This window comes from Gouania willdenowi, unplaced genomic scaffold, assembly GCF_900634775.1.
Source record: "Gouania willdenowi unplaced genomic scaffold, fGouWil2.1 scaffold_93_arrow_ctg1, whole genome shotgun sequence".
Lineage (NCBI taxonomy): Eukaryota > Metazoa > Chordata > Actinopteri > Blenniiformes > Gobiesocidae > Gouania > Gouania willdenowi.
The window spans coordinates 2099049-2118926 of record NW_021145258.1 but is presented as its reverse complement, the minus strand read 5'-3'; the positions used below and the strand labels follow the sequence as shown (position 1 = coordinate 2118926).

At 35.9% G+C, this 19878-nt stretch overlaps 1 protein-coding gene across 1 annotated transcript; it reads right to left on the bottom strand.

Moving 5' to 3' along the window:
* Positions 1–4163: 4163 nt before the first annotated feature.
* LOC114461096 (nuclear RNA export factor 1-like) lies at positions 4164–15311 on the bottom strand. The gene is made up of 21 exons (XM_028442936.1): positions 15175–15311; positions 12671–12866; positions 11681–11825; positions 11509–11592; positions 11150–11254; positions 10661–10741; positions 10106–10175; positions 9559–9647; positions 9334–9441; positions 9127–9236; positions 8415–8451; positions 7123–7191; positions 6909–6964; positions 6689–6796; positions 6528–6586; positions 5921–6036; positions 5796–5838; positions 5625–5703; positions 4611–4793; positions 4469–4529; positions 4164–4393 (listed from the first exon to the last, which is right to left on the bottom strand). The coding sequence occupies exons 1-21, from the start codon at positions 15227–15229 to the stop codon at positions 4355–4357; spliced, it is 1893 nt and encodes a 630-aa protein (XP_028298737.1). The 5' UTR covers positions 15230–15311; the 3' UTR covers positions 4164–4354.
* Between the last annotated feature and the right edge of the window lie 4567 nt (positions 15312–19878).

Sequence of the window (19878 nt, the reverse complement as noted above, 5' to 3'; positions counted from 1 at the left end):
ACTTCTCATGTCATCTCCAAAGAGTAGGTGTCATTTTATTCTCCACGCTAAGAAATGTCAATGATTCATATGGAAAACAAGTTATTACAAAAACGGATTAAAACACAATACACAACATTGACAATCAAAAACCAAACATCAAATAAAAAACTAAATAAATCGGAATTTACTCAAAACATAAATTTCTAATGATTTTTAAATAGCAAGGTTTCAACCTTTTAAATATTACGATGGAAACATGTAATTATTGAGAATTAAAAATCCTTATTTAAAACGTAGAATGACTTTTGTTAAGGTGTTTGAGCTTAAAGGAGTCCTTTATGTGTGAACATGAACGACACTTATATCAGGTCTGATCATCAACGTCCTCTCTGAGGATACACTTTATTCTCTGAACACATGTTAAACACTATACAGTACGAGAGCGCCCTCAAGGGGAGAACATGTGTTATAACACTCAACTTTTACAATACAGTCACATAGAGAGTAAGATATATACAATCTTAACAACTTTATTATTATTATTATTATTATTATTATTATTATTATTATTATTATTATTATTATTATTAATATTCTTGTTGTTTGTGGGCCTAAAGTATTTCCCAAATTTATATGGAATTATTTATTAGTTTTTTAGCTTACTGTTTATTAGCATTATTGTTATTATTTTTTTAACAATTATTATGAATTGAATTTAATACCTGAAAACTCTAATTATTAAGTAAGAATTCATACCTTATTTTGATATAAAATATTTTATTATTGTTGTTATACATAAAAACATACAGAATAATTAATATTTAAAACAATGACATCGTCTCAATGATACATATTATTTTCTTTGATGTCTGCAGTGGAGCGCACATACTCCACACAACAATGTCAGGAAGTTTACTTTGTCCCAAAACAACAAGTATGTGAAGTCGGCGCTTGTGCACTCTGCAAGTCTGTTATTCAAGTCTGTTCCCATGAGTCTGTACCCAGGAGTACACAACTAATAATAATAATAATCTCAAATAATAAAAATAATAATTATATATATGTATATATAAATCAAAGTGAACTGACATGTGTTTTATTTGTTTATTGGATTAGGTTAGGGTCATAATCTCAGTACAGAGGTAAACTCAGTACGTGACACCAGCCACAGATATCATAAGGGTGTGACTAATGGCTGCTTAAATGTGATTTTGAAACATCCAGGTTACCCTTAAAATTAGCAGCATTTCACAAACAAGCGCTTAACTATGAGAAACTGCTTTTCTCTCACAATTTTACCTCCATAACTCAGTGTTGTAGAATAATCGAGCTGTGACTGTTAACAAGAAATCTCTGTTTAAAGGTGATTGGTAGAAAAATGGCGTTTGTTTTATATATGACGTGTTTCACCCTGATGGTCTCTTTTTATCATATGAGGCTTTCATTATCAAGTATAATGTACAGATTTCTCTTAATGGCTACAACAAGGTCTGTAATGCAGTTCCCATTCCTTTTCTCAGACTCATTCAGAACATTATGCTTGCTTATCATAACCTCACCGCCTACTTTAACTATTGATCAAGTTATTCTTGTTGATAAAAAATAGAACAACTAAATTGTTACCCAAATTTCAATAAACAAATGTTTTGTCATTTTAATAGAAATATTAGACATGACCTAGAAAACTCATTTAAACACAAACCTTTTTCTTTTTACTAATCTTACCCTATTGCCCCAAAAGTTAAAGAAACACATTTTAAAATTATTTCTGGCTTATAACCTGTTAATGATTTTGTGCATAAAAGGTTCAATTTTGACACTGAACCCTGCACTCATCCTCCACAGAAACAATTGAACATTTATTTTTTAGTTATGTAAAGACTAATGTTTTTGAACTGACATTCACAGCTGACTGTCTCTAAAAATCAATGTACCACCTTTTCTTCTAAAGACATCATTTATTTCATGGACAATTTGGACTCACGTATCTCTGATGTTATAAATGTTATTTTAATAAATATTTTATTCATACTTGTAAATGCAAAGACTACTCCTGTGTGTAATGTGTTTATTATTTGGTTCACTACCTACTTCAAGTCTCTTAAATTAATCAAACATACCAAAAAAGCATCCAAAATGTATAAAGAAATTAAAATGTCCTTGTTCTTTTAAGATGCCATTGCCTTGTATGTGTCCTTTTCCTTTTGTCTATTAAGCATATATACATTTTCTTTCTTTCTTTATTGTTTATTTTTTGTTTACTTCTCCAGCAAGTGCCAGAGTGTATTATTGTACCCTGATTTAAAATGTATATGTATTGTATGTATTGTTTGTAAAAATAAAAATAAAAAATAAAAAAAAAGTGTCGCAAATGTATGGGAGGCCGTTTAGGACAAAACTTCTTCCAGAGCATGTTTCTACTGCTCTATATTCCATTGGCAGCAGGCTTTAAAAAATGTCAACTTTAAACAGCAACATTTATTTTGAAGAATTTACAGCTATAGTTTTTAAACCAGTGAATAAAACCCATAACATCACTTTTTGTCTGATTCAGTCTGTGTTTCATTAACTGTAAATCCTAGGTTCCCAAAGTGGGGTACAGGTACCCCCAGGGGTACACAAACTGTCATGGGGAGGTACATGAATAAAAAATAAAAATTAGAAACAAGAATATAAATAGAGCAGCAGTCAGGAGCCTCCATGCATTGGCACAAATGACACATTAGCCGATGTCAGACGACCCTCTAGTGGTGACAGTGAACAATCTCAGCAAAAATGTTTTAATTATTATTAATATGTTATTCTCAACAGGATAGGTCAAATTCAGAGACAGATGTCACTGTAAGGCTACATTGTATGTGACATTACATCAGTGGTTCCCAACCTTGTTTGTGTTGTGACTCCATTTTATTATCATTTTTTTCTTTCTCCAATTAGCGTTTGATAATGTTTGTTGTTGCCAGGATTAGTGCTCAAAGTGACAAGATGCACCAGCTCAGATATCCTTATACCGTTTATGCTATTTTTATACTTATTTCATTTCAACTAGATTTTTATTTATACTGTCGTCTAAGATTGTTTTGTATATGGTGTTATAATTTGAATTAAAAAAATAAAAATCCTAAAAACGCATATTTAATCTGTATTTTTCTATTATAATAAATTATTAGACATTTTAGAGGACCCCATTTGAATTCCAGGCGACCCCACATGGGGTCATGACCCCATGGTTAAAAAACATAATGGAATGCAGTGTTTTTCAAGTGTGCAGTGGTGGGGGGTACATGGATTCAGGTTAAATGTCTGAAGGGGTACGGGACTGTGAACAGTTTGGGGAAACACTGTAAATGACAAACCATCATAGGAGTCTGTTGTTGACTAGGGGTGAGTATTGGCAAGGATGTTGCAATACGATACGATATTATCACGATATTCTACCCAGTTAATATCAAAATTAAACGTAGAGATGAAAAATCAAGTTGCTGTATATGTTCATCAGTAGATATTGATCAGTCAGAGGATGAATTGAGTCAAAACTATTTGCTTCAAAATCTCCTGTTTATTATTTATTATTAGTGTTTTTACACATTTTCACTGAAAAAAAGAAAATACAGTGTTACACACTGACATCATAACATAAAGTGCAACAAGTTTCTTTTCACTAAAACTACTGTGTAGAAGTCTCAAAGTAACCATGACAACATAATGACGGCATTGTAACAACTGTAAGTGAGAACATTAATGATAAATCACCCTGAGTTACTGATAATGTACAAAAATAAGAACAAATAATTTCTCCTATTGTATCAGTTTAAACACTGATCTGAACAGATTATATGAAAATAAAATGTCTGTGAATACATAAATATTGCAGGTATTACACACTGCCATCATAAAATCAAGTAACCATTGCAACAAATTGAAAGCATTGTAACCACTGAAATATTGCACAAATACACAAAAATATTAATTAAATAAATAAATAAATCTATTTAAAATCAGCACCCAAAAAAATCTCAATATACTGTGAAATAATTTTTTTTTCACACCCCTATTGTTGACCAGTAGTTTAACTAGATCCACTCAGCATGGAATAAATAAAAAACAGGGTTTTACATGTATTGTAATGGTAGAAAACAACCTGAACTGGAGTGGGTACAGAAAGAATGCACACAATTATCTCACTAACAATGTGATTTTATTACCAATAAAGCAAGCTGTGGTTTCTGTAGGGGGTCAATGAACTAATGTAACTAAAAGACTCACGACCCAACAGTATTCAGGTCAAATATCTGATGAAACGGTTCATATGAGTTCACTTTAACTTTATTCTATACAAAAATACAAAGACTGTTTTTCTTTCTTCAACGATTTACTTTAGGAACGCCACGTCTGGGATCTTTCCCGCCGTCTGAAACAGAAACAGTTGCTACTTTAGACATCAGCACATTTAAACCATGACGTGGATTGTTTAGAGTCGTGTCACCTTTAACTGAGTGAAGATTTGTGCTGCTTTGTTCAAGTCCCACTCGTTATCCTGCAGACACCTGCAACACACAGACAGTGTTTACCAGTGAGCTGTGACATTCATCCCAGTCTGGTAGACGGCATTAGGAGAGGACACCTACTTCAGGGACCATTCCAGCTTCATGCCTGACTTCAGGGAGAAGGTGCTGAGCATCTCCTGCTGTGGGGCAGTGAGGGTGGGCACTGGGCTGGAGGAAGGGGTCGGGGCAGGCGCCACAAAAGCTCTGCTGATCTGCTCCGTTGTAGCCATTCTGATGAAGAGCTGGTCGTTGATGATGCACAAACTGTTCAAGTATGAACGAGGACCACAGGGTTCAAAGGTTAGAGACTTTCTATGGTGTTAATATTACAGTGTTATAGGGCCACACCAAACATATTGTTACCTACATATGTGTAGAACTGTACATATAGAACTGTAACATGGTTTATCAGTTTAGCATTAAACTATAATTGACAATTTTGATAGAATTTTCATGGCAATTACAATTAAATAGTCAATTATCTGAACTCAATTACAATATAATCATGATTATGACAGCAAGAGATCTTTTAAAATTACAATTATAATTATGGCATAATTGTAATTATCAAATAAGCAATTACAATTATAATTGACCCCAACCCTGATTATATTGTGCTACAATGCAAACAGATGTTGGTTTGATATATTTGTTAAAGTTGTTTGTTATAATTATCATTATTATTATAATTATTGATATGAGAAATAAATATGGTAAATTGGAATATTTTGAGATTATATTATTTAATATTTATTACTGCACAAAAGTACTGAAAAGTGGTATCGTTGAGTACCGATACTGATTTACGAGTACCAAGTATCGGTTTAAATGTGAAAGGTGCCCATCCCTAGTAATCTCTACAATAACAATGGTTGTTGTGTAAAAGCATTATGGTTTATCATTTTCTTTTATGGACAAATAAACATACATTAGGTAAATATAGGAATACACAGAAAACACACGTGGTGAAACAGTATTTACTGACATGAAATTGAACATGCAACCGTTTGTTCATTCCAGTCATACTAGTGGAGGCAAGCATTATCTGAAGCTACAGCTGCCAATCAGCACTTTGGTTTTAAGTGTGTAACCTACCCAGAATTCACTGCTGGAACTGTGATGAAAACTCTGGAGAAGGCCCTTGTAGATTCTTTAGATTTATCATCTACAACAACTGAAAAACCACAAAAAACCCAGGAAAGCGTTAGTGAGCAACAGATGAGTTGCAGTGGATCTTCTTAAAACCATGACGACTAAGATACTGACCTTCTTTGAAGACTCCGCCCACTGTGAATGACAGCAGCGTATTCTGTGAAAACAAAGCAGTTTGGCTGAGTGTGAACAACACAAATGATGTAACTCAGTGTGTGGCAGATCAGACGTGAACTCACTGTGTAGGCGTTTACGTCCACGGTGAAAGAGGTGATGTCATGCTGAGTTTTTGGCAGCTCGTTGAGGAGCGCCACCACATTCAGCCGTTTGTGCTTTAGCAGATGGAAACGCATCGCTAGGGCAGGTGAAAACAAGACAAACATCAGGTGGGCTCCATCATTACTAGGGTTGGGTATCAGTTACTACTCGCTACTTTTTCAACGCTTCTGGTGCTAAATCATTACTTTAAACTAACTTCAAAATCACAAAATGCCCTTTTATTTCCAGAGCCAAATTTAACACATTTAACTAAACAAATAAACTATTATTAGATCAAATTCACATCAGGGTTTCCCACACATTCATTTATTTATGGAGGATAATGTCATGCACCTTCTTTTAGGCCATGTTTTGTGCATGTGCTACGGTTAGAAATGAGGCCATTGATCAATGATCTGAGCAGCGGCACCGACGTCATGTGTATCAAGTAATGTGTGACACCAAAATCTTTGTTCTTATTGGACCCGGTTACTAGCGTTTCCATGGGAACTGGTCCTACACTTGTTCCAGGTTTCAGTACCCAACCCTAATCATTACAAGTCATACGTTCACTTCAGGAGAACTTACTGGAGTCTTTGGTCCTCTTCAGGTTTCTACTGTCTTTGAAATATTCTCTCAGACCGCTCCTGAAAAACAAAGCCAGAACAAAAAAATCAGCACCACTCAAAGAAAACGTAGCCATTTAATCAAAGTTATACACCTGTGTGTGTGTGTGTGTGTGTCCTTACCTTGATGGATTCTGGACGTTGTACGGTGTTGTTAGTGATAATAATGCGTCATCATGGTAGGCCCCCAGCAGTGACTGTCTGTCTCCAGAGTCGTACACACTGTAGTACCTGTGAAACAAACAAAACACACTCTGCATATCAACACCAATCACTGATGTCATTTCCTACTTATTGTTAGAAACGCTGTGAAGCGACATAGAGAAAAGTGTTAGAAACTCACTGTTGCAAAAAGCGCTGAATGTAGACTTTAGCGTCATCAGAGCCAAAGCAGCTTCCCTGTGTGATCACATGGTCAACATTTAGCAGGAGAAATGAGACGTTCATTACAGAAAAGGCTTGAATCTAAAAATATAGTGGCTTCTATATTCTTGTACTTTGACAAGTGACGTTTTGAACACAACAGACACAGACAATTCAGCATCACACTGACTAACCTTGCAAGGTGGGAGAGTGGTGGGTGTTTCCACATCAAAGCCAATGTGTGGGGGGAGGTCATTTCCATCCTGATGAGGGACAATACACAGTTTAGTACAAGTTGGAAAACATCAGTTCATTTGGTGATTTTCTGGTGTTATTTGAAACACGACTGACACTGGCCATAACATTATCCTTAAAAACCACTGGACCAAAACACAAACTAAACTCAAGGTACCAGAACAAAGCCAATCTGTGACCTCTGAACTAATCTGGTTGGTCCAAGTGGATAAAAAAAACTCAAACTAAATGAACCAGTAATAATAAATATATAGTGACTGGTACATCATACTCAGGTCTGAAGCTGTGGAACTCATTATCCACAGAATTTAAAACCATATCTGAGTTTAAAATGTTCACTTCTAGGGTTTAGTCTTGGCTGAAAACAAACCAAAGTAAATAACACTGAGTCTGTGTGAATGTATGTGGGATCGTGTGTGTATGTGTGTGATTGTAAAAAGTTTTATACAAATGTTGTATTAATGTATTTTATTATTGTAAATTGTGTAAAAAGGCCCAATCAGGGACATGAGCTGTGAATTAGCATTAGCTAGAAGCTCTTTATGCGTCACATCAGCTGTAAAACTTTATTGTAATTATGTTGATTGCATCGTCTCTGAAAAATAAATAAATAAATATTTGGGGGAAACAAAACTAATTAATTATTTGAAGATTTTACATCTTGTAAACAAGTACAATATACTGTACTTATAGCTGCTAGATATGATCTTTTTATTTTTTAAATCAGATAAAGACATACTGTAGACCTTAGATTAATATATGTTAGATCACTCTAAATGTACTTTCTGTGTAAGCCCCAAAATACACTTCCACCACTGTTTTGCCACAACGTTCAGTCTGTGAAAACACCAGAATTGTGTTGAGAAGTGTATTTGACAGAGTTTTTAGGGACAAATGAGAAATCATGATAAGAATTAAGAACACCTCTATCCTTCCATCTATGGGACTCCACATCCCACAATGCAATGCACAAAACTCGGAACAAACTTTCAAGCTGCAATTTCCTTTCTATTATTTTGTCGTGCAATTGATCTTTGAGTCATAGATCTATGGAGGCCTACACCATGTCTTTTATCTGATAGATAATTATTGTTCCCAGCAGCTTTAACACAACTGATAATTGGCAAAATGACGTTAAACACTAAGGTCCTCTAGTATCAAAACTATGCTGGTAGAAATGAAGACTGAGTGACCATAAACTGCTGATGAATGAATGAGTGAGTAGACCTACCAACTTCAGAAGCTGGGGAAACTTCTGGCACACAGCACTGGTATGGAAACAAAATGGAAAAGCAGAGAAATTATTGTGAGAATTCATCTTCCTCATTGTTGAATATACGCTAACATACATGACCATGTCCCACGTTCACCTGAATGCCCACCCTGGAGTGTACTTACCAGCAGGTATACTCACCCTCTGCCCCATTTTGGTGATACACACAGATTTGACGTAGCAAAGCAACATATACACAAACACGGTCTACCAGTTTGAGCTGAAAACTGCCAAACAAACGGTTTTTTCTAAAGAGAGAAGTGATGCGCTACTGGGAGAGGTGGTTACCACCAGTCTGGTCTTAACTCCTCCCCACTCTGGTGAAGATGCAGGGCAACCAACGAGTCACTGTCACTCAAAAACAAAACAGATTCTTGGTGAAAAAAATATCAAGTACATTTTAAGTGCATTGTTAGACCCTGTGATTTAACACAGCCATACACAAAGCACTTTTCTCAATTTGAACATTGTTGGGTCTTCCTTTGTTTACAAGTTCTCCATCAACTGAGGGAAAATTCAGTTATTCATTAGGAACAAAAACACACAACAGCAGGTTTGACACACGTTGGTTGCATGCTGTGGGAAACTCAGATATAAGACGTTGGATTAGTAGAAACTGCCTTCGTTAAAGAAATCATCAAAACATCAATTTTGGATCAAGAAAACTGACCTGACGTATGAAGATGGGTCTTTGAAAAGGTCACAGAGAGGGTTTCTGACCAGCCACAGCTCCACCAGTTTCAGCCCCTTCAACTTGTCCAGCTCATGTTCGCTTTTCAGCTGAGGAACAAACAGGAAGCCGGTAGGCGTCAACACATGAACCTTCAACACTACTACACAAACATGACAATGAAAGCCTTGGAGCGGCCAGTCTCACGTCGTTGTGTGAAAGGTTCAGGGCCTTCAGATGAGGCACTTTGGTCACAAGCTCGCTGAGTTCATCCAGTCTCTGGATGCAGTTGTGACTGAGATTCAAGCTTGTCAACTGCAAAGAAAACATTGATTTCATTAGGTCTCGACTTCACTTTGATGATCTAACTTTTAAAGTATCCACAGTATATGAAGATACACAGATTGTTGCTGATTGTCGTACGACCGTTACCTGAGGAATGTTTTCTTCAATGATCTTAATGACGGCCTCCATGTTTGTTTTCCTGTTTAAAACCACTTTAATATCCAGGGAGACCAAGTCTGTTTCAAAGTAAACATAAACGTTTCAACATTCACGTCCACTTATGAAAGAATCCACAAGGTAATATTTCATCATGAACAACACAATTCATTTTTTTTTTTTTTTTTTTTTAAAAAAAAAAAAAAAAAAAAAAATGAACAACACAATTCAGAAGATTTAAAACATTTTAAGAAAAAAAAAAAATAATAATAATAATACATTATGAAACCAACGGTAATCAATGAATAATAATTCTAACCACAAAAATGTAAACTGTATATAAAAGTATCACCTGGTGCTTCCAGCCTGTTAACCCAGTAACACATGCCATTTAGATTGTGTTTTAAAAAACAGTGATTGATAAATATTTCCACTATATAAAACAACACATCCCCAATAAAAGGTGTTTTCTTTGAGATGTCAAAGGAAGTGGCCAACATTGTGAATAATCTAATGCCAAAAGAGGTGGTGTGGTTACCTGGGTCTGTGTGAATACTGGTCAGATCCAAAGCTTGCTGTGAGCCATCAAAACGTTTTGACATGCATTGCTAGAAAAGAGAAGAAAAAACATCTTTAAAACAGTTCAAAAACATTCTTTTAAATCAGGGATGCTCATAGTTAACTATTTAACCATTAACAGACAACAACTTTGACCAATTAATGCTAACATACTACTTTCTGCAAGTCCTAAAAAACAAGATGTACTATTGTATGTACTATTTTGTATGGATGTTAACATTTGGCTATGGTATTATTATTTAAAATAACTAAAAATGTCCAGTAAATTCCTATACATAATTCCCATGAAAAGTTTCTATTTTAGAATATTCCCAATCTTAAATTCCTTTGAACATTTACTGGAAATCTTCCACCTCTTTGCAACCCTAATTGTGTCACACCAAATTTAACACATTTAACTAAACAAATAAACTATTAGTAGATCAAATTCACATCAGGGTGAAATTCACTCCCAGGTATTTGAACTCCTCCACAATGTCCACACTGACCCCCTGGATGATTTGTTATCACTGACCTTCAGATGCTCCAATTCTTCAACCTTCAGATTAGGGAAGAGGAAGTTGGGGGGATCACTGCGCTTGATGTGTAGCGCCACCTTGAGGAACATCAGTCAAGAAAAAAAACATCACAAACTAATGAGTGAAAACAGTAATGTAGAGCCTGTGAGAACATTTAGCAAACAATTCACTAAATGCAAAGAATACATTTATCAGTAAACATTGTTCACTGTGAGATGCACTGGACAAACACTGAGACCCAGTTGGTGGTTTTGACTGTAGTTTTCTAAGAAATCCTTGGTCATTTTTAAGTATTCAGAAACATTTGTAATTGGTGTTTTCAAACTGAAGATCCTGAAGCTCAGTTTTCAAGCCATTTGCATGAAAAAAGTAATAAAAAAACATTTCTCATAAAGGCAGGTGTACGTGAGCTCAAGGCTGATAACAGATAACACAAAGTTCTCATAGAAGTGAGTTTGTGTTTCCAGTTGTCACCACAAACGTACCTTATAGCCATCACAGTCTGTGACCTTGCGAGAACACTTGCGCAGGGCACTGGCAGTAGTGAAATCATCAACGTAGAAATGAACGTTATTGTGGTCGTCATGATACTAGTAAATAGAAAAAATGCAATTAAAACATAGCATTTAGGTGATTGTTAGAGATATAAAAAGTATTAGTGATTATCACAAGTAAATAAAATAAAGGAAAAAGTGTTCAAACTCACTGTAATAATCAACGTATACAAAGGATGATAAATACAATGATAAAGCAAAGGCATTTCCTCCATACATCTCAAGTGATAAACAACATCTTTTTATCTCAATCACTTATTAGTAAATGATCAAATCCTGCCAACACTCACCTGAATAGGAGTGTAAGGGATGGAGCAGATGTCCTGTAGAGCTGGCACTAACCACTTCTTGTCATACTTTTTGCCGTGAGGAATCTGTTGACAAGGCAAACAAATGGGGATCCTGTTAGACCAATCACAAAGCAGATTAACCAGATGTGAGTGTGAGTGTGAGCTTACACACCGTGATTTTGAACCAGCCTGTTCGGCTTCTAGTTCCTCCTCTGAAAGCTCCTCTCCCTCCTCCTCTGCCACCTCCACCTTTGCCTTGTCGCCAATCTCTGTCCATACGACCGTCTCCTTTGCAAAATTCTCTCCCATAAGGATTGCTGAACAAGACAAAATAATACTAATGATGATGATTTCTGTACAAGAGCAAAAGGCAAGTGACCAAACAGTTCTAAGGATTGTGGGTTTTCATGGAAAGTCTTTTCTGGTTGTAATGAGCCTTCTGTCATCTGCTGCTATCTGGTCTCTGAAGAATACTGCACAGTTATATCTAATTCTAATCCAATTTGAATTAGGTTCATTTAAACAAAGTTGATCAAAACGTAATCATTAAACCTGATCAGATTCAGTAAACCATTGATGCCTGAGAGGAAATATAGTGACATTAATGCTGTTCTCATACATATTTATATGACCTCTAAATAATTAAAAAGGAGCACTCAGAATAATCCATGTCACTACAACTTATATCTACCTTTTATTGTATCTTATTTTATTTTTGACATACATTTTTGTTTATTATGAGTTTTTTTATTTACCAGTATTTATTTTGTTTCCTCACATCAGTTAAAAACTAATATTTTCTTTAAGAAATGATAAAAATTTCTAAAAAAACTACATTTCAAAAATGTATTTTATATAGCCCTACTTATCCACAGACATATTTGAGACACACACACCTTGCTTTATAAATAGATGCTGTAGTAAGAAACAACATTGTGACAATTAAATGTCTGGGTTAAAACATGTGGGACCATCTCCAACTGTGAACCAAAATTTGAAAAAGCACGTCTTATTCACATTAGCTCGAGCTCTGCACAGCTATTAATTGTAATTAATTATATTACTAAGCTACTTTTTCATTTACAATGTATGAATTGAATGTTGTTTCAGGAATACCATGCCATTCTTAGAAAGACAACATTTAATGAAAGTCAACACTTACTATCTTGGCTGAGAACTGCTGTCCTGAGAGCTGTCACTCATGGTAACATCTCGATCAATGACAAGACTGGACAAGAGTCCAGGTCCTCCAAATCCACCATGGTGGTTCCCCCGCTGTCGGTCTCTGCGGAACGACGACCCCTTGTAGGGGCCTCGGTGTTTGCGAACATGTCGGGGTGCAATTCTGTGATTGTCCTCTGTAAAAGAAAATCCACATCATAAACCTATAATTTTAGTGAGTTTAGTACACATGCATAGCCATAAATGCAATGTTACTAATAATGACAAAATTCATTCTTTCAGTTTTTGGTCTTAGTTTTTTTTCATTTTTGGTTTTGGCCAAGAATTGTCCTATAGCACGGTGCATCTCTATGCTTTGTCTTGGATTGTACAATGTGCAGTAAAATGTATTTTTGTACCAGCATTCAGTTGCCATAAAAAATACTAAAATTATAAATTTACGGTATAATTATATAATGAAATATTTAAATAAATGAATTGAATAAGCAAATTTAGTCAGTGAAATTAAATGAATCCGTGTGGTTAAATGTTGGTATATGTAGGGCTTAACTAACAACCAAAGATAAAGCAAATGTGTAATGTGCATAAACAGGTATTTTAATGTGAACCTTTTGACATTTGGAGACCAGGTGTAGTGGACATCAGGTCTGGTTCTGTTCACTCTGACAGTGTTTTTGGGGTTTTGTTTATAGATCGGGCCCTATTGTCCCCACAAAAATAAAATGAGTTTAAACCCCACAAACTAGAACAACCGTTACCCTGTGCTTTGTCTCAGAGCTCAGTGCACAAACCAAGCTATCCGCCTTCATAACTAATGCTGAGATATTACAGAACCTAAAAGGATCCATAGATTGCAGGTACAGTGTAGTTTGGCACATGGTTTACATGTATTTAGACAATATACCAGCTGTGTACAGTGACTCCATGACACTATTCCCAGCTCTGCTGACCTCCCTCCTCATTTTGAAGTCAAATTCCTCTAAAAGAAATCAGCAGATGTTTAATATTAAAGCTGAGCTCCACAGAAGTCTCTTACCGTTGAAATACGCCATGTTCCTGTGACCGTGTTGTTTTTAAAAAAACAAAAAGTCGGTCGAACAGTCCGTGGAAAAATAAATTCTTAATTCGAACACAAAGAATAAAATCCAACAGAAAGACTAACACACACACTGCCTCAATGTATGTGATAGAAAAACACACAGATGTCTGCGATATACAGCTGAAACGTTAGCATGTAACGACTTCTGCTGTAAAGATGAGAGCGATGGGCTACTTCCCGTTTACAAAAGTCAACTGTCAGTGCCCAATCCTAACAACGCATGCGCATATATACGTCACTTCCTCATATGCTGGGACGTGATATTTGAATGTAAACCGACCATACAATGTTTTTTTTTTAAATTTCAATAGTACAAAATTAAATATGTGACTGTTTTTTGTTATATATTTATATATATATAAAATAGAAAAAAAAGAAATAAAAAATTAAAATATATAAATATTTTTACAGTTCACATGTAAATATGCGAATGTTTTGTTGTGTTTTTAAATGTTAATTTTTAAAAAAAGACAAAAAGGAACAAAAACAGATTAAACACAATACACAACATTGATAATCAAAAACCAAACATCATATAAAAAACAAAATAAATCGGAATTTACTCAAAACATAAATATCGATGAATTTAAAGAGCAAGATTTCAACCTTTTAAATAGTACAATGGAAGCATGTAATTATTGAGAATTAAAAAACCTTTTTCAAAATGGAGAATTACTTTTATATTAATTTTTATTATCATTATTATACGATGGAACATTGTAGTCAGTAATAAAAAAAAAAATCCGTTTTTCGAATTAATATTATTTTTAAATCCATTTTGCGAATGAATTTTTTTTTTAAATCCGTTTTCCGAGTTAATATTTTTTTAAATCCCTTTTCCGAATTAATATTTTTTTAAATCTGTTTTTCGAATTAATATATTTTTTAGAATCTGTTTTCCGAAATAATTTTCTTTTTAAAATCCATTTCCCGAAATATAATTTTTTTTAAATCGGTTTTCCAAATTAATGTTTTTTTTTTTTAAATCCGTTTTCCGAAATATTGTTTTTTTAAATCTGTTTTCCGAATTAATTAATTTTTCTTGTGGGGATTATCTCGTAATTTTTTATTTATTTTTTTTAAACACAGAGACTGGTTCCGGGTCAGAGTTCATCACAATGGCGTCATCCACAGCGCTGAATATTCATCCATTCATTGATTTTTACTTTTCGAGTTAGAATATAAAGATATTAAAGATTTGCAGTTGGCACAACTTTAACATTAGTGACGGACAGGTAAAGAGGATACTTTAGTTCAAGATGACACAGTCGTCGTAAAGCATACTCGGAGCTTGGAGTCCTGGTTGAATTCATTAGCAACCAACTACAATACTACGGACAAGTTCACAGATACCGGTGGATAATAATATTATTAATGATGCATACTTCCTGAGTGTTTGTGGAGCAGCTCAGAGACTAAACAGCTGTTCTGTGTGATCATGGTCCAGTGCAGTGGGGGCTTTGTCTTCTCCAGGATGGATGGAGTCTTCTCCAGGGTCTGTCATTCTGCCACCAGAGTCCAGCTCTGTGTCCACCACAGATCAGCCCTCTTTACCAGTCTGTACAAACATGAACCCCCCACCCACCAAACAACCACAGCATGGAAGGTCCAGTTGACAGAATGTTATATATGTCACTCACATGTACAACACAAAACAATGTTTGACTGTTTGACCTACATAAAGATATTACATTAAAAAAGAAGAAAAACACTCATTTTCTAATGCTTTCGTGTCTTATTTTCTCTACTTGAAGCACGTTATTCATACATACTGTATATCTGTGTCGTGTCAAATGTGGTGATCAATCAATTCAACAATGTTGGCCCTAAATGAACTGGAGCAAAGCAGATGAGAAAGTGTTTCATTTCTATTAACAACAGGCTGAGAGGAAACTTTGGTCCATGTATAACACAGCAGTGATGGTTACAGCATTCATCCTCTGCTTCAGTGGATCAATCACATCTGAAATGAAAAAACAATAAAGCCACACATTTAATTTTCTTTTTCTTTTCTTTCTAGAATTATCTTTTGATAATGTTTGTTGTTGTGAGGATTAGGACACAATGTGACAAGATGTGCCAGGTCAGATATTTTTATACTGCATTTTATTTTATGTAGACTAAATTTGTGAAAGTGAAAGCATAGAATACAGTTATTTAAGTTTGTTTTGTGTGTGGTTTTATGATTTGAAAAATAAGAATTAAAACATTTTAAAAAATGCATTTATCAGTTTTTTTTTTAATCATAAATTATTATACATTTCAGAGGACTCCATTTTAATTCCAGGTGACCCAACATGGGGTCATGACCCCAAGGTTAAAAAACGCTGCATTACATTATAGTGTGCAGGAGTAGGGGGTACATGGCCTCAGGTTAAATGTTTGAAGGGGTACGGACTGTGAAAAGTTTGGGAACACTGCACTAGAACAATTGTTTACAGGAATTTAGTGAACAAAGCTGAGTGTTTTTTAACTGTAAATAATATGTATGTAAACACTATTTAAACTATAAATGAATAATTACGTGTCTGGGCACAAAACGTCCTCACAGTATGTGTAATAAACACTGGTTATAGCTGTTCACCATCATTAGCATCATTAGCTCACATACACACTATGTAGCCCTGTGTAGCACATATTCTAGCATGTTAAGCAGTAAGTTAGACCATGTATAACTTCTCTGATGAATACAGACATTTTAACATTTCATCGTCTAGTTCAGTTGAAAACGTGTGTAGAACTGAAACGATTCCAATGCCTAAACATGCTATTCTACTGTAACACAACACGGAAACATGAACGAAAATTACGTAAAGCGCTTTGAGTGTCTATGAAAAGCACCAAATAAAATCCAACGCATCATTATTAATATTATTATCCAGATCTCCAGGGAGATTTTTGGTCATATTGTTGATGTAATGTGTTTATTGATTATTTTTATTTTTTGCTGACTTTAATGTTCTTATTGATTTTAAGCTGTTGAATGTTTCCTGTTGCACTTTTTGATCATGTAAAGCACATTGAGTTGCCTTGTGTATGAAATGCGCTATACAAATAAATTTGCCACGCCTTGGTGCAAAAGATATGAGTGGGCTAGCCTGGAATCTATCTTAATCTCCTTGTATTTTTCATAAAGGTGATTAATCTGGAAGTGCTCACCAGACGATTGAGTTCTGGTGGCTGAGCGGAGCGGGACAAACACGCAAACCACTCAAACGATGAGCGGACCTGACGACAATAGCGTGACAAGCGTAGTTCTTTTTCCCTAAACAGAGCCACCAGATGAAAACATTGTGTAGTACGGTACAGACTTACAGTTTTAAAGCCTCTTTTTGTTGTTGTTTCAACAATATATACAGGTCTAATTGCATTGAATCTTGATTTTTCGTTTTTAGCCTGATGATCTAGCCTGCAAGCGACTGCCAGCACCACTCTTTACTAACACACTGATCTAACTGTAGTCCTGGACCTCCATGGGCTTGTGGGGTGGCCTTGACCTGGGTGGCTTGCTGGGGTGTGTTGGGTGCCTCTGCGCGGGCGTGCGTCCCTTTCAGGTGCTCTCGTGGTCCCTGGGTGGTTTGGTGTTACTCTCCTGCCTCCTCCGTGCACGTCTGGGTGGCCCTTGGGGCCTGCATGTTTCTCTGCCATTCTTTCCTCTTGCTCTCTGTCCCCTGTCTCGTCCTGCCCCCTCCTCCGCCTTCGCCCTGCGCCTGCTCTCCCGTTGGGTTTGACGTGGGAGTCTCCTGTCAGCCCGGGATGCTGGTGGGGGGGCTGTGGCCTTTGCTTGGGGGGCGGGCATCGGTAAAATCCAAACGATGCCCACATCGGCTGACCACGTGGGACCTATGTTACAAAAGAACATGAGTACCAGATAGTTTTCCTTAGATCCAGCCCATTCACACTTTGCCCACTTAAAGGGGACATATCATGCTAAATCCACTTTTTTAGCCCTTAAATGCATTTTGTTGTATATTTAAAAAATCAAATTAGTCTCTTCAGGTGCTCCGTAGATATCTTTATATTCTGTCTTGCTCATATTTTTCAATCTGTTTCGATTTTTCTATTCTCTATTACCGTGGCTCAGGTGGTAGAGGGTTGTCTTCTGATCGAGAGGTTGGGGGTTCGATCCCAGTACCTGACTGTGTGTCTAAGTGTCCTTGGGCAAGACACTGAACCCTAAGTTGCTCCCAGTGGTCGACTAGCACCTTGCTTGGCAGTCCTGTCCCACTGGTGTGTGAATGTGAGAGTGATTGGGTGAATGAGCTGATATGTAAAAGCGCTTTGAGACTGCTTCAGTGTGGTGATAAAGCGCTATATAAAATCTCGTCCATTTTACCATTTTTTTTTTTATTACGTTTTTTGAACTATTACATCACAGTATTTGCAGCGGAACTGCCAAATTAGTACATCAACTCCAGGTCCAACACTTCGAGCAATCCGCCATTTTTATTTCTCGCTTTTATTTTGTAGTCCAAGCTCCAGGATGCCGAAGTTACGAGAGGACGCTTCATTACACCGTCTCCCAGCATCAGAACCTTTTCGAAGTGCCTGGTTGAGTTTTATTTTTCACAAAAATGTACCCACATCTGTGGGTAAGGTCATTTTTGTGTGCGCGAAGCACTTCAAGGGTGACTGCTTCATCAACCTCTGCTTTATATAGACCACAACTGTATGATTTATATGTAAAAAAGAAGGATTTAAAACCATGATATGTCCCCTTTAAATCCCTCATGAAGCCCATGGAGTGTGCCTACATGGGCTTACTGTGTGAAACCCACATTACTAAATCAACATAAGTCTGATATATTGTTACCAAGTTCTTCTCCATGTCTAGTTTGCTCTTTCACATCCCTTATGGGGCACAGAGAGTCTGCCTACATGGGTTTACCATGTGGGGACTATATTTCTAAAGCAATATGGTTCCCAGTGAATGTTACCAAGTTACCAACTCAATTCCCACTCTGCCCACTTATAAACCCCATTTTATCAGGTTCATAAGGCACGTTAAGCATGCTACAGTTTGCACTATGAGTTAAAAATTAATTTAAAAAAAACAGTCTGTTCTCCAATGTGCTGCACAAAATATGCACTCATGTTCAGCTTTTTCTATATATTCAAGGCGAAACCTAAAGTGCTATTCTGGGCACGTTCCTGTTTTCTGTTTAAAGTATTTTGTGAATTTTTAGGGACTGTCATTTTAATTGCAATTTGAGTATTTAAGAAATACAGGGAAAACAAGTTTTTTTTTAATTTATTTATTTTAAAAAAGGTGCATATTTTATTGCACAGTTACTGTGCTGTTCCTTTTCACGATCACACAACTGTTTTATATTTAGTAGTTGAATACACATTTTTGAATACTTTGTACTATTTTATGTTGAAAATGATATGTACGGTAGATATCATCATCATATATATATATATATAGTGTCCCCAAGAAACACCAGAAGGGATTATTGCTCATCAAAAACATTTATTTGTAGTGTATGTTATAAACTATTTGTTTATTTTAATACCTTTAAATGGAAAAATAAGTAACACTGCTATCACACCCTCACACAATATGAATAAAAAAATATTAATGCAGGTGGTGCTTTATGAGCCAGGATAGCTTATTTCACAAATCTTTACGCATGCAAGTTCTTAAAAATAGATACAGTTCAATTGTGGATGGGAGATGAAGGAAGTTGTCTGTGTTCACCTTATCCTTCCAGTGGATGGCAGTCTCATCACATGGGTAAGGTCCTCGTTGTATGCATTGTGCTCTGCATGTTTGTACTGCTTGCACAGATGCATGTTTGAGATGGTCCTTTCCCCAAAAAGCTGAGGAAGCATGTACATCATGTGAGGCCGGCCACTAGGTGCAACTGCATTTCTGCTTCTCTGAATGATGTGGGTGTTCCACAGGTGAGCAATATGCTGAAGTTCTTTCTGAGAGGCACATAAACATAAAAAAAAAACTGATATTAAAATGACAAGACACTATCTGGATTTAGCTGAGCATATCGACAAATCTCTTACTATTCAAATAATACATGTTTTGCAACATTATGAACTCAGGAAAAAGGTCAGCTGACAATCTGAACAGA

Coding starts and splice junctions, on each gene's coding strand:
- LOC114461096 (XM_028442936.1), bottom strand. CDS start 15,229: ATGATCACACAGAACAGCTGTTTAGTCTCTGAGCTGCTCCACAAACAC. Junction 9,237..9,333: donor TGAACCTTTCACACAACGAC/GTGAGACTGGCC, acceptor TTTGTTCCTCAG/CTGAAAAGCGAACATGAGCT. Junction 4,530..4,610: donor AAGCTGGAATGGTCCCTGAA/GTAGGTGTCCTC, acceptor TGTGTGTTGCAG/GTGTCTGCAGGATAACGAGT.